At 51.9% G+C, this 13362-nt stretch overlaps 1 protein-coding gene across 3 annotated transcripts in view; it reads left to right on the top strand.

The window, feature by feature from the left end:
* Positions 1 to 6651, top strand: part of IL12RB1 (interleukin 12 receptor, beta 1) — a 28311-nt gene extending 21660 nt beyond the window's left edge. Inside the window, exons 13-17 of one of the 3 annotated variants that reach the window (XM_011925777.1) lie at positions 1812 to 1946; positions 3510 to 3606; positions 4604 to 4679; positions 5576 to 5754; positions 6049 to 6651. In XM_011925777.1, the coding sequence (XP_011781167.1) occupies positions 1812 to 1946; positions 3510 to 3606; positions 4604 to 4679; positions 5576 to 5754; positions 6049 to 6061 (500 nt within the window). In that variant the 3' untranslated portion in view covers positions 6062 to 6651. Of the gene's footprint in view, positions 1 to 1811; positions 1947 to 3509; positions 3607 to 4603; positions 4680 to 5575; positions 5926 to 6048 lie in introns of those variants that run through there. The other 2 variants (XM_011925776.1, XM_011925775.1) reach the window with 2 other exon arrangements.
* Positions 6652 to 13362: the final 6711 nt, after the last annotated feature.

Raw genomic sequence — 13362 nt, 5'->3', positions numbered from 1 at the left:
TTTTCTTTTCTTTTCGAGAGGGAGTCTGGCTCTGTCACCCAAGCTGGAGTGCAGTGGCGCAATCTCAGCTCACTGCAACCTCTGCCTCTCGGGTTCAGGCAACTCTCCTGCCTCAGCCTCCCAAGTAGCTGGGATTACAGGCACCTGCCACCATGCCTGGCTAATTTTTGTATTTTTAGCAGAGACGGGGTTTCACCATGTTGACCAGGCTGATCTTGAGCTCTTGACCTCAGGTGAACCACCCGCCTCGGCCTCCCAAAGTGCTGGGATTACAGGTGTGAGCCACCATGTCCGGCCTCGCCCAGGGTGGTTTCAAACTTCTGACCTCAAACTATCCTCCCACCTTGGCCTCCCAAAGTGCTGGGATTAGTCATGAGCCACTGCACCCGGCTGAACTTGAGGGTCTTGATCACCCCTTGCAGACCCTGGAGAAGGCTGGATGGGCACCAGCCAAGTGCTTATGGTGTGTTGGGTTCATCCATGGGAGGCTGCCCCTCACATGTAGCAGCAGCTGGACTCTCATCAAGCAGGGATGACTTGTCTCCATGCCACAAATGAGGAAACCGAGGCCTGGAGGGGGGATCTGATGAGGGACAGGAAAGCCCACAAAATGGGGTTTAGCTGGGAGGGTTCTTGGCTTTCCCCAGGAAAGAGTTCAAGCGCACGTCAGTAGTGTTAGAAACTTTTACTGAAGTGGCCATGTACAGCAGCAGCAAAGTCCTGCTCCTTGTAGAGCAGGAACACCCCACAGGCAGGGTAGTTACCTCTCATATTTATACCCGCTTTTAATTATATGCAAATGAAAGGTCAGTTTATGCAGAAATATCTAGGATGAGGGTGGTAACTACCGGGTTGTGGGATCATTGCCATGGACGGGGTGGTAATTTCTGGGTGTTGCCATGGTAATGGTAAACTGACATGGCACACTGATGGGCGTGTCTTATGGAAAGCCTAGGACCTGTTTTACCTAGTCCTCAATTTGGTCCTGTGTCCAAGCCCTGCCTCCAAAGTCCAATACTGCCTCCAACCTCAGATCCATCTGCCCAAAGATCCAACAAGTCATCCGCGCAGTGGCTCACGCCTGTAATTCCAGCACTTTGGGAGGCCGAAGTGGGCGGATCACTTGAGGCCAGGAGTTCAAGACCAGGTTGGCCAACATGGTGAAACCTCATGTGTATTAAAAATACAAAAAATTGCCGGGCGTGGTGGCTCAAGCCTGTAATCCCAGCACTTTGGGAGGCCGAGACGGGAGGATCACGAGGTCAGGAGATCGAGACCATCCTGGCTAACACGGTGAAACCCCGTCTCTACTAAAAAATACAAAAAAACTAGCCGGGCGAGGTGGCGGGTGCCTGTAGTCCCAGCTACTCAGTCCCAGGCTGAGGCAGGAGAATGGCGTAAACCCGGGAGGTGGAGCTTGCAGTGAGCTGAGATCCGGCCACTGCACTCCAGCCTGGGTGACAGAGCGAGACTCCGTCTCAAAAAAAAACAAAAAAACAAAAAAACAAAAAATTAGCTGGGTGTGGTGGTGGACACCTGTCATCCCAGCTACTGAGGCACAAGAATTGCTTGAACCTGGGAGGTGGAGGTTGCAGTGAGCCGAGATCACACCATTGCACTCCAGCCTGGGCAGCAGAGTGAGACTCCATCTCAAAAAAAAAAAAAAATATTGAGTTGAATGGGTGCATTAAGAGAAGAGATTTTAGCAAAATGCCTATGAATCCCCACCCCACCCACAGGCTGTGGTAGCCCAGCCTGGCCTCTGAGGAGTAGAAGGGTCCCAGGACTCAGGATTGCCTCTCCCACTGCAGAGCATCCTGTGCAGCCCAGAGAGACCCAAGTAACCCTCAGTGGCCTGCGGGCTGGTGTGGTCTACACGGTGCAGGTACGAGCAGACACGGCGTGGCTGAGGGGTGCCTGGAGCCAGCCCCAGCGCTTCAGCATCAGTGAGTGGAGGGGGTGGGACCCAGTTATTTGCACTGCGCTTCCCATAATGATCTTAGCAGCCCTGCCCTCACCCTCATTCCCTCCACGGCTCCCTACCGCCCTCAGAAGAAAGTAGCAGCTCAACCTGCTCCCATTGCCTTCTCTTGCAGCTTCCTCTCACACTCCAGGAGCCTTGCCCATGCAGGCCCTTCCCTCCCTCCTGCCTGGAATGTTTGTTTCCCCATGGTCCAACTCCTATTCATCCTTCAAAACTCGGCTCAAAAGTTCCCTCCTCCAGCAAGCCTTCTCTGCCTCCTTCTGGCCATGCCCTTGTCTACAACTGTCCCTCCTCCCTGGTCTGACACCGTGGATTGGGGGTAGATGTGTCAAAGTATCTGGCGGCTCTTGGGGAGGAGGGAGGTGCAGGAATCTGTTCATTGAGCGAGAAATAAATCAATGCAAACATAAGGAGGACGCAGGCGAAGCCCGGTGCGGTGGCTCACGCCTGTAATCCCAGCACTTTGGTAGGCTGAGGCTGGAGGATTGCTTGAGCCCAGGAGTTCAAGACCAGCCTGGGCAACATGGTGAGACCTCATCTCTACAAAAAAATATTTTAAAAATAGTGGGGTGTGGTGGTACACACCTGTAGTCTCAGCTACTCAGGAGGCAGAGGTGGGAGGATGGCTTGAGCCCAGGAGTTCAAGGTTGCAGTGAGCCGTGACCGCACCACTGCACTTTGGCCTGGGCAATGGAGCAAGACCCTGTCTCAAAAAAAAAAAAGAAGAAGAAGAAGAAGGAGAAAGAAGAAGAAGAGGAAGAGGAAGAGAAGAAGAGGGAGGAGGAGAAGGAGGAGAAGGAAGAGAACAATACAGGCTCTGTTGTCTGGGGTGCATGGTTATAAGAGATTCAGAGATCAAATGATCCCTGTACCTGCCACGGTGTCCTTTCAGTTCCAAGAGAACCAACTGGAACCCAGAGAACAAAAGAGTCAGGGTTGGTATGGGGTAGGCAGGCCTGGGTCCAGGGGCAGCCACAGTGCCCTATGTGTAGGCTCTTGGAATTACAGAGTCTTTTTTTTTTTTTTTTTGAGACAGATTTTCTCTCTTGTTGCCCAGGCTGGAGTGCAATGATGTGATCTCGGCTCACTGAAACCTCCGCCTCCTGGGTTCAAGCAATTCTTCTGTCTCAGCCTCCCGAGTAGCTGGGATTACAGGTGCCCGCCACCATGCCCAGCTAATTTTTGTATTTTTAGTAGAGATGGGTTTCCACCATATTAGTCAGGCTGGTCTTGAACTCCTGACCTCAGGTGATCTGCCCACCTTGGCCTCCCAAAGTGCTGGGGTAACAGGCATGAGTCACTGTGCCCAGCCTGGAATTACAGAGTCTTGAACACTTCCTGCATGCCAGGCCTTTATTCCTTGACAGCTACCGGGCAGGTGGGTTCTGTGGTCTCCCAGTGAGAAGCCTGTGGCATGCGCACCAGGGTCAGCAGCAAGTTCATGGAGAAACCGGGCCCTCCCAGCTCCTTCCCTGAGGAAGAGGCAGGAGGTAGCCCTCTGCCAACCCACGCTCTCCCACCCCAGAAGTGCAGGTTTCTGATTGGTTCATCTTCTTCGCCTCCCTGGGGAGCTTCCTGAGCATCCTTCTCCTGGGCGTCCTTGGCTACCTTGGCCTGAACAGGTAACTGACACCTCTTACCGTTACCATAGTGATGGTAATGATGCCAGGCAGGGGAGCCCCAAAGTGGAGCTTAGCCCACTGATTGGGTTCTTGGCTCTGCCTAGGAAAGAATTCAAGGGCAAGCCAGAGGTAGAAGAAAACAGCTTTACCGAAGAAGCAATTATAGCTCCGTGACTGCCTCTGCAGAGCAGGGCTTCCCTGTAGGCGGAGAGTAGCCACTGAGAGCGGTTTTGCAGTCAGATTTATACTTACTTTTAATTGCCTACAGATTAAGAGGGCAGTTTATGCAAAATTTCTTTTCCTTTTTTCTTTTCTTTTGTTGTTTCCTTTTTCGAGGTGGAGTCTTACTCTGTCACCCAGGCTAGAGTGCAGTGGCACGATCTTGGCTCACTACAACCTCCTCTTCCCGGGTTCAAGCCATTTCTCATGCCTCAGCCTTCCAAGTAGCTGGGACTACAGGTGCGTGCTGTCACACCCAGCTATTTCTTTTGTATTTTTAGTAGATACAGGGTTTCACCATGTTGGCCAGGCTGGTCTTGAACTCCTGACCTCAAGTGATCCTATGCAGAAATTTCTAGGGAAGGGTAGTAAGTTTTGGGTCCTTGGGTCATTCCCATGGAAAGGGGCGGTGACACTGGTGGGCATGTCTGATTGAAAGCTGCTTTCAAGCTGGGCGCAGTGGCTCATGCCTGTAATCCCAGCACTTTGGGGGACTGAGGCGGGCAGATCGATTTAGGCCACAAATTGGACACCAGTCTGGCCAACATGGCGAAACCTGTCTCTATAAAGATACAAAAATTATCTGGGTGTGGTGGCACGCATTTGTAATCTCAGCTACTCGGGAGGCTGAGGCAGGAGAATAAGTTCAACCCAGGAGGCAGAGGTTGCAGTGAGCTGAGATCGCACCACTGCACTCTAGCCTGGGCAACAGAGTGAGACTCCATCTCCAAAAAAAAAGAAAAGCTCAGCTCCTCTCACCATCCCCTTTCCTCTTCAGGGCCACACGGCACCTGTGCCCGCCGCTGCCCACACCTTGTGCCAGCTCCGCCATTCAGTTCCCTGCAGGGAAGGAGGTAAGGACTCCTTTTCTAATCCTAAGTCTTTTTATTGGGTGCACATGCTGGACAAGGGTCACGCATTAGCTCATTTTATTCTCCCCCAATCCATCAAGGTAAGAACTCCAAAACCAGTGCTCCAAACCCCTTCCCACTTTAAAGACAGGCAAGCAGAGGTCCATTTCCTGGCACTAGAAACAGAACTCAAAGTGGCTTTATTATAAAGGGCACCTGATGGAAAAATCCTAAGGGAGTGGGCTTCTAGATATGGCTGAATCCAGCGACTGGGGTCTATCTCGGAGCTGCCCATTCAGGGTTCTCCCCCAGGCATGCCGAGCCTTCTCTGATTGGAAGCAAGGTGTCCATTCTCCCCATTAACTGGGGCAAAAGTCTCAGGGCCATCACTGATTGGTCCAGCTTTGTTCACAGGCTCTTCCCTGAGCCTAGGGCTGGAACCAGAGGGTTAGGGAAGGGTCTGATGGGTGGGCTGGCGAGGGTCACATGACCAGTGCTAGAGCTGAGGTGGGGCCACTGCACTGTCAGCCACACCATCTGTGAAAAGAGGGGAGAGAAATTTCCCAAAGAGAGAGGGAAGTGCTCTTCCTAAGAGGGGCTGAATGGGGGTCAGTGAGGCAGAGTTCATCCTCAAATTGGTCTCAGGATATATATATGTATTTCTTTTTAGTAGCGATGGGGTTTGGCCATGTTTGCCAGGCTGGTCTCAAACTGCTGACCTCAAGTGATCCGCCCGCCTCAACCTCCCAAGGTGCGGGGATGACAGGGGTGAGCCAGTGCGCCCATCCAGGTCTCAGGATTTTAGAGAATTTAGCCAGCAGAGACCCGGTCCATTCCATCCTGCTGTGGATAGGAAGTAGAACCCCGCTCACAGCTGTGGTCCTACCCTCCCTCTGCAGACTTGGCAGTGGATCAACCCAGTGGACTTCCAGGAAGAGGCATCCCTGCAGGAGGCCCTGGTGGTGGAGATGTCCTGGGACAAAGGCGAGAGGACTGAGCCTCTTGAGAAGACAGAGCTACCTGAGGGTGCCCCTGAGCTGGCCCTGGATACACAGCTGTGCTTGGAGGACGGAGACAGGTGCAAGGCCAAGGTCCTGGGGCCCAATGAGCCAGACGGTCAGGGGTGCAACCCTGCCCGGGGGTGGGGGGCTAGATGTCCATCGCTCCTGGAAGATCAGGGCATGTAGGCTTGAGGGAGAAACGGGAACATCCACTTTGTCTTACACACACAGGAAGAGCGACTTATCTCAATCACAATGGCTGGTTATTAAGCACTTATGGTATACCCAGCCTATTCCATCCACTCACATGATTCCCTACCAAATTCCCACAACCACCCCCTGAAAGGAACCATAACTGTTGTATTTTACAGATGTGATCACTGAGGCTCAGAGAGGGTGAGTGACTCGCCTGAGGCTACGCAGCACACACAGGAGTCAGATTTGGACCCAAATAACCCAGAGCTCCTCCAGGCTCCAGTGCACCTGCCTCCTCTCTGCCCGGCGCCTGTTGCCACGCATCCTGTGGGGGAACCCTAGATGCTGCCATGAAATGGAAGCTGCTGCACCCTGCTGGGCCTGGCATCCGTGGAGCAGGAGCAGACCCTGCCATTGACCTGTTCTGGAGTAGAATAGACTGGGAATGGGGGCAAAGGGGGCTCAGATGGATCCCCGGACCCTGGGCTGGGCATCCACCCCCAGGAGCACTGGATGGGGAGTCTGGACTCAAGGGCTCCCTGCAGCATTGTGGGGTCTTGTAGCTTGAGGATCCAGGCCTATGGGGGAAGGGGACTGTAAACACTGTGGAAAAAATGATGGTCCTCCCATCCCATCCCCACCCCCCTATAAAATGGGGGTGATGATAATGACCTTACACAGCTGTTCAAAATCATCGTAAATGAACCTCCTATTGGGTATTTTTTCCCGTTTGAAGCTTGAATGTCCTCAAAATCTCAAAACACGAGCCTTTGAGTTCATTCATTCATTCATTCATTCCACATATATTTATTAATCTCTTCCTCTGGGTCTCCTCCAGGAGCACCTAATCTGGGGGAGACAGAGCCGGATGACAGCTGGGAACCCTGCTAAGCTGGGACTGAGCAGGGGAAGGGACGGCCTGGGGGGAGTGGAGCAGCCGGGCACTCTCCTAACAGGAACCGTGGTTTGCCCCTACGCTCCTTCCTCTTCACGCCCAGCAACTCACAGCAGGACCCTTGCCCCCTTTACACACCCTGAATCCTCCCTCTTTCTGCCCACACTCTGCAGCCTCCTCCCCCTGATCTCCACTGCGGTCTGAGCCGAGGTGTTGGGGGGCTCCTGAAATCCCACCCCAGTCCCGGCGATTAGCGGGTAGTCTCAGATTCCCCCCATGGCCACCAGGTGGCAACAGCGGCGCGCGTTTCCCTGGCCGGAGCCGCCCTGCCTCCTCCTACCGTGTTTGCTAACAGACTTTTCCGGTTTCAGAGGGGGGGAATTAAAGCCCAGAACTACTGAATTTTGTGGCAAAAAAAGGATGAGACCTCTCGGGGAGAGACCTCTTGCAGCCAGGAGGCAAGAGTCCCAGGCCCCGACCCTTTGGTGGGGGACCCCCGTTTCCCCATGGACGCATCCAGATGGGGAAACAGAGGCCTGGGCTCCCGTGTCCCAGCCACACAGTGGGTGCTCAGAGCTTTGCAGATGCCCCCCGGGCCGCTCCGGATCTGCCACATCCCAGCTTTTGCTCAAACCGTTCCCTCCACCAGGCTTGCCCTCCCTTGAGCGTTTATCTTCCTTTTTTTTTTTTTCTTTTTGAGACGGAGTTTCGCTCTTGTTGCCCAAGCTGGAGTGCAATGGCACGATCTTGGTTCACTGCAACCTCCGCCTCCCGGGTTCAAGTGATTTTCCTGCCGCAGCCTTCCAAGTAGCTGGGATTACAGGTGCCCGCCACCGTGACCAGCTAAAATTTTTTTGTGTTTTTAGTAGAAATGGGGTTTCACCATGTTGGCCAGGCTCGTCTCGAACTGCAGACCTCAAGATCCACCCGCCTTGGCCTCCCAAAGTGCTGGGATTGCAGGTGTGAGCCCTGGAGGCCCCTGGAGTTGGCCTCAAACCCACCCCTATGCACAGTCTGTTGGATGCGAGAAGTAGAAGACAGGCAATGTTTATTGTGCAGCAGCTGGGACTTTTGCCAGAGTGCATGGGGAAAATGCGCACCCTGCTTCCGCTAGTGGGAGGCTGAGCTGGACAGAGGGAAGCCTGGAGCTTGGAGCCTCTTTCCTTCCCACCGTGGGGACGCCTGCCTGAGAGAGGAGACTGCAGGGAGGACAGCAGCACCGAGATGAAGCATTGGTTCCTGGATCCAGCCTTACCTGAAACACAATATTTTCCATCTGGTTCCTCTTTTTTAAAAAATATTTACTGGGCACAGTGGCTCATGCCTGTAATCCCAGCACTTTGGGAGGCCGAAGCAGGCGGATCACGAGGTCACCAGATTGAGACCATCGTGGCTAACACGGTGAAACCCTGTCTCTACTAAAAATGCAAACATTAGCTGGGCGTGGTGGTGGGCGCCTGTAGTCCCAGCTACTCGGGAGGCTGAGGCAGGAGAATGGCGTGAACCCGGGAGGCGGAGCTTGCAGTGAGCCGAGATGGCACCACTGCACTCCAGCCTAGGTGACAGAGCGAGACTCCATATCAAAAAATATATAAATATAAATAAATAAATAATTATTTTAGACTGGGCGCAGTGGCTCATGCCTGTAATCCCAGCACTTTGGGAGGCCGAGGCAGGTGGATCACCTGAGGTCAGGAGTTTGAGACCAGCCTGGCCAACATGGCGAAACCCCATCTCTACTAAAAATACAAAAATTAGCCAGGCATGGTGGCAAGCACCTATAATCCCAGCTACTTGGGAGGCTGAAGCGGGAGAATCGCTTGAACCTGGAAGGTGGTGGTTGCAGTGGCCAAGATTGTGCCACTGCACTCCAGCCTGGGTGACAGAGTGAGACTCGGTCTCAAAAATAAATAAATAAATAGATAGATAGATAGATATTTTATTTTTATTTGTTATTTGTTATTTATTTTTTGAGACAGGGTCTCACTCTGTTGCCCAGGCTGGAGTGCAGTAGCGCCATCTTGGCTCACTGCAGCCTCCACCTCCTGGGATCGAGTGATCCTCCAGCCTCAACCTCAGGCTCAAGCTACCATGCCCAGCTAATTTTTTTGTATTGTTTGTGGAGACGGGGTTTTGCCATGTTGCCCAGGCTGGTCTCGAACTGCTGAGCTCAAATGATCCACCTGCCTTGGCCTCCCAAAGTGCTGGGATTACAGGCATGAGTCACTACACCCAGCCTCAGTTCCCTGTTTTGATGAAGCCACTTTGAGTCCTTCTTCTGCCCCTAGAAAATGACCAACAGGAGGTTCTTTCTGGGCCTCTGCTTGCCCATCTATAAAATAGGAAGGGGTTTGGAGTCCTTTTCTCAATGGGTTCAGCAAGTTTGCTTGGCAGGGCCCTGGCCTGGTAAATATTGAGCAAGGGCTGCTATATAACTATTACTCCAGGGCTCCTCAGAGCAGCCATGCCTCAGCTTCTCCCAGCAGCTCCAGGGGTCAGGACGATGTTAGCCCCCATTTCACAGCTCAGTTTCATTCATTCATTTAAGAAATCAGGGTCGGGCGCGGTGGCTCACACCTGTAATCCCAGCACTTTGGGAGGCCAAGGCGGGCTGATCGCTTAAGCTCAGGAGCTCGAGGCCAGCCTGGCCAACCTGGTGAAACCCCATCTCTACTGAAAATACAAAAATTAACCAGGTTTGGTGGCACACGCCTGTAGTCTCAGCTACTTGGGAGGCTGAGGGCTGAGGCGGGAGAATCATCTGAGCCTGGGGAGGTCAAGGTTGCAGTGAGCTGAGATCACGCCACTGGACTCCAGCCTGGGTGACAAGGTGAGACCCTGTCTCAAAAAAAAAGAAAGTCAGCATTCAGTGCCTACTGTATAGCAGGGCCCCATCTTGCACAAGTCAGGATCTTCTTGATCATGAGGGACTCTTAGCTGGGTGGGAAGGCAGACACTAATCTAATTATCACACAGAGAGTCATGAGAAACCGTAAGAGTGACGAGTGGGGATGTGAGGAGTAAGGAGTGAGGGAAGGCTTCCTGGAGGAGGCAAGGCTAGACTAAGGTGGTAAAGAGGGGCCAGAAGAGGGAATGCAAAGGCCCTGAGGTGGCTAGTGGGGAATGGTGAGGGATGGGGGAAGAGGCTGTAGCCCACGTGAGGCTGGGGACATATGGGCCAGAGTTGTTTTTTTTCTTTTGAGATAGGGTCTCGTTCTCTCACCCAGGCTGGAGTGCAGTGGCGTGACCACAGCGCACTGCTGCCTTGACCTCTCAGGATCAACTGTTTCTCCTTCCTTAGCCTCCTGTGTAGCTAGAACCACAGGCATGTGCCACCACGCTCAGCTTAGTTTATTTGATTATTTGTAGAGACAGAGTTTCACCATATTTTCCAGGCTTGTCTCTTACTCCTAGGCTCAAGTGATCCTCCTGTCTTGGCCTCTCAACGTGCTGGGATCACAGGAATGAGCCACTGCACGCGTGGGCTGGGCTTTTATTCTTAGGTTGTGGGGTCCTGAAGCTGGAGAGTCAGGGCCTGACTGGTGAGATGTTCGGAGTTTATTCTGGCTGCAGTTCAGCTGGAAGTGAGTGATTCATCTCGTGAGCCTCAGTTTTCTGGTCCATAAAATGGATGTGGTCAGGCAGTCTCTCCAGAGCCTCTGCCCCTCTTCCCACCTCCCCTCCTCTGTCTCTGTCTTTCCTGATCCATCTTTTCCCTTCTCCACGGCTCCCACCTATAGGTGGGAAGCCTGTCTCCATCAGGGAGATAGGCTGCCTCAGTTTACCTCCCCAGGTACCTTCCTTCTCTATCTCTCCAGTAGCCTCTGGGTTTGGTCAGAAACAGATGTTGTCTCTGCCTCTGCCCTTGAGCCAGGATGGGACTGAGGTGTCAGAGGTTTCTGGGGACTATGGGCTGCAGGAGATGACCCCTGGACTCAGGGTAGCTCCTGGCCTGGCCCCTGATACTTTATTATCTGTGCCCCAGATGCCAAGCCTTCTGCCCAGGAAGCCCCTTCTTCCAACTCTGCCCTCTGCCCATTTCTTTCTCTCTCTCTTTTTAACTCATTTCTTTCTTTAAAAAAAAAAAATTTAAAGTAGAGACAGTCTTGCTATGTTGTCCAGACTGGTCTTGAACTCCTGGGCTCAAGTGATCCTCCTGTCTCAGCCTCCCAAAGTGCTGAGGTTACAGGCACGAGCCACTGAGCCCAGCCTTATTCCTTTTTTTTTTTTTTTTTAAGACGGAATCTCACTCTGTCGCCCAGGAGGCTGGAGTGCAGTGGCGGGATCTCGGCTCACTGCAACCCCGCCTCCTGGGTTCAAGCAATTCTTCTGCCTCAGCCTCCTGAGTAGCTGGGACTAGAGGCACCCACCACCACGCATGTATGGCTAATTTTTGTATTTTTGCTAGGGACAGAGTTTCACCATGTTGGCCAGGCTGGTCTCAAACTCCTGACCTCAGGCGATCTGCCCACCTCGGCCTCCCAAAGTGCTGGGATTGCAGTCGTGAGTCACCGCGCCCAGCCATTCCTCCTTTTTTAAGATACATTCACACACCATACAATTCACCCTCTTAAAGTGTACAGTTGACACACTTGCAATCCCAGCATTTTGAGAAGCCGAGGCGGGAGGATCACTTGAGCCCAAGAAGTTGAGGCTGCGGTGAACCATAATTGTACCACTGCACTCCAGCCTGGGTGACAGAGTGAGACCCTGTCTCAAACAAAACAAAACAAAAAAGGTACAATTCAGTGGTTTTTGTACAATCACAGGTTGTGCAACCATCACTCATACCTAATTCTAGAACATTTTCATCTCCCCAAAAAGAAAACCTCGTTCCATAGTAACCATTCCCCATTCCCCTCCCCCGCCCCTGGCAGCCACTAATCTGCTTCCTGTCTCTATGGATTTGCCTGTTCTGGGCATTTCATATCAATGAAATCATACAATATGTGGCCTTTTTGTCTGTTCTTTTGTGAAAGAAACTCAGATGTTTTTGAAACCCATCCTCGTTATGGTGTGTGTCAGGGTTTCATCTTTTTGATGGCTGAATAGCATTCCATTGTGTGGATGTGTCACTATTTATTTATCCACTCAGCCATTGATGGACATTTGGGTGGTTTCCATTTTCTGGCTATTGTGGATAGTGGAGCTCTGAGCGTTTGTGTACAAATTTTGGCATAAACACCTGTTCAGTTTTCTCCATCTATATCTAGGAGTGGAATCACAGGGTCATGTGGTAATTCTGTGTTTAACTTCTGGAGGATCTGCCAAACTTCCACACGTCAGCTGTACCATTTCACATTCCCTCCAGCAAGGCATGAGGGTTCAAATTTCTACACATCCTCATCAACACTTGCTATTTTCCTTTTTATTTTTTCTTTTTCAGACAGGATCTCGCTCTGTCACTCAGGCTGCAGTGCAGTGGCATGATCTCGGATCACTGCAACCTCTGCCTCCCGGGTTCAAGCGATCATCCTCGTGCCTCAGCTTCCCAAGTAGCTGGGATTACAAGCTCTTGCCACCAAGTCTGGCTAATTTTTGTATGTTTAGTAGAGACGGAGTTTCACCATGTTGGCCAGGCTGTTCTGGAACTCCTGAGCTCAAGTAACCCGCCCACCTCAGCCTCGCAAAGTGTTGGGATTACAGGTGTGAGCCACTGCGCCTGGCCACCTTTTTCTTCTCATTGTTTTCCTTCTCCTCTTTCTCCTTTTCCTCCTCCTCCTTCTTCTTTTTTGATGATGTCTTGCTCTGTTGCTAAGGTTGGAGTGTAGTGGCGCTATCTTGGCTCACCACAATCTCCGCCTCCCAGATTCAAGAGATTCTCCTGCCTCAGCCTCCTGGGTAGCTGGGATTACAGGTGTTAGCCACCGTGCCTGGCTAATTTTTGTATTTTTAGTAAACGAGGTTTCACCATGTTGGCCAGGCTGGTCTTGAACTCCTGACCTTGAGTGATCTGCCCGCTTCAGCCTTCCAAAGTGCTGGGATTACAGGCGTGAGCCACCGTGTCTGGCTGGATTATTTATCTTTTTGACCCTTATCAGATACATAATTTGCATATTTTCTCCTAGTCTGTGGGTTGTCATTTTTTCTTTTTTTTCTGTCTTTCTTTCTTCTTTATCTTTTCTTTTTTCTTTTTCTCTTTTTAGATAGAGTCTCCCTCTGTTGCCCAGGATGGAGTGCAGCGACGCAATCATAGCTCACTGCAGCTTCGAATTCCTGGGTTCAAGCCATCCTCCCACCTCAGCCTCCCCATTAGCTGGGACTATACAAGCACACACCACCACACTTAGCTAATTTTTTGATATTTTTTGTATAGACAAGGTCTCATTTCACTATGTTGTCCAGGCTGATCCTGAACTCCTGGGCTCAAGCGATCCTCCTGCCTCAACCTCCCAAAATGCTGGGATTACAGGTGTGAGCCACTGTGCCCGGCCTCTCTTAATAGTGGCCTTTGCAGAAGAAAAGTCTTACATTGCATGGAGTCGGGTTGATCTATTTTCCTTTGCTGGCTTGTGCTTTGGGTGCGTTACTTAAGAATCCTCCTGATCTTGATAAACCCCTCTTGCGGGCACCTCTCCCATCCTCCCCGCCCCCA

The sequence above is a fragment of the Colobus angolensis genome, unplaced genomic scaffold (assembly GCF_000951035.1).
Source record: "Colobus angolensis palliatus isolate OR3802 unplaced genomic scaffold, Cang.pa_1.0 Scaffold66, whole genome shotgun sequence".
NCBI lineage: Eukaryota > Metazoa > Chordata > Mammalia > Primates > Cercopithecidae > Colobus > Colobus angolensis.
The sequence above is the reverse complement of the archived record's forward strand: the minus strand, read 5'-3'. Positions and strand labels throughout refer to the sequence as shown.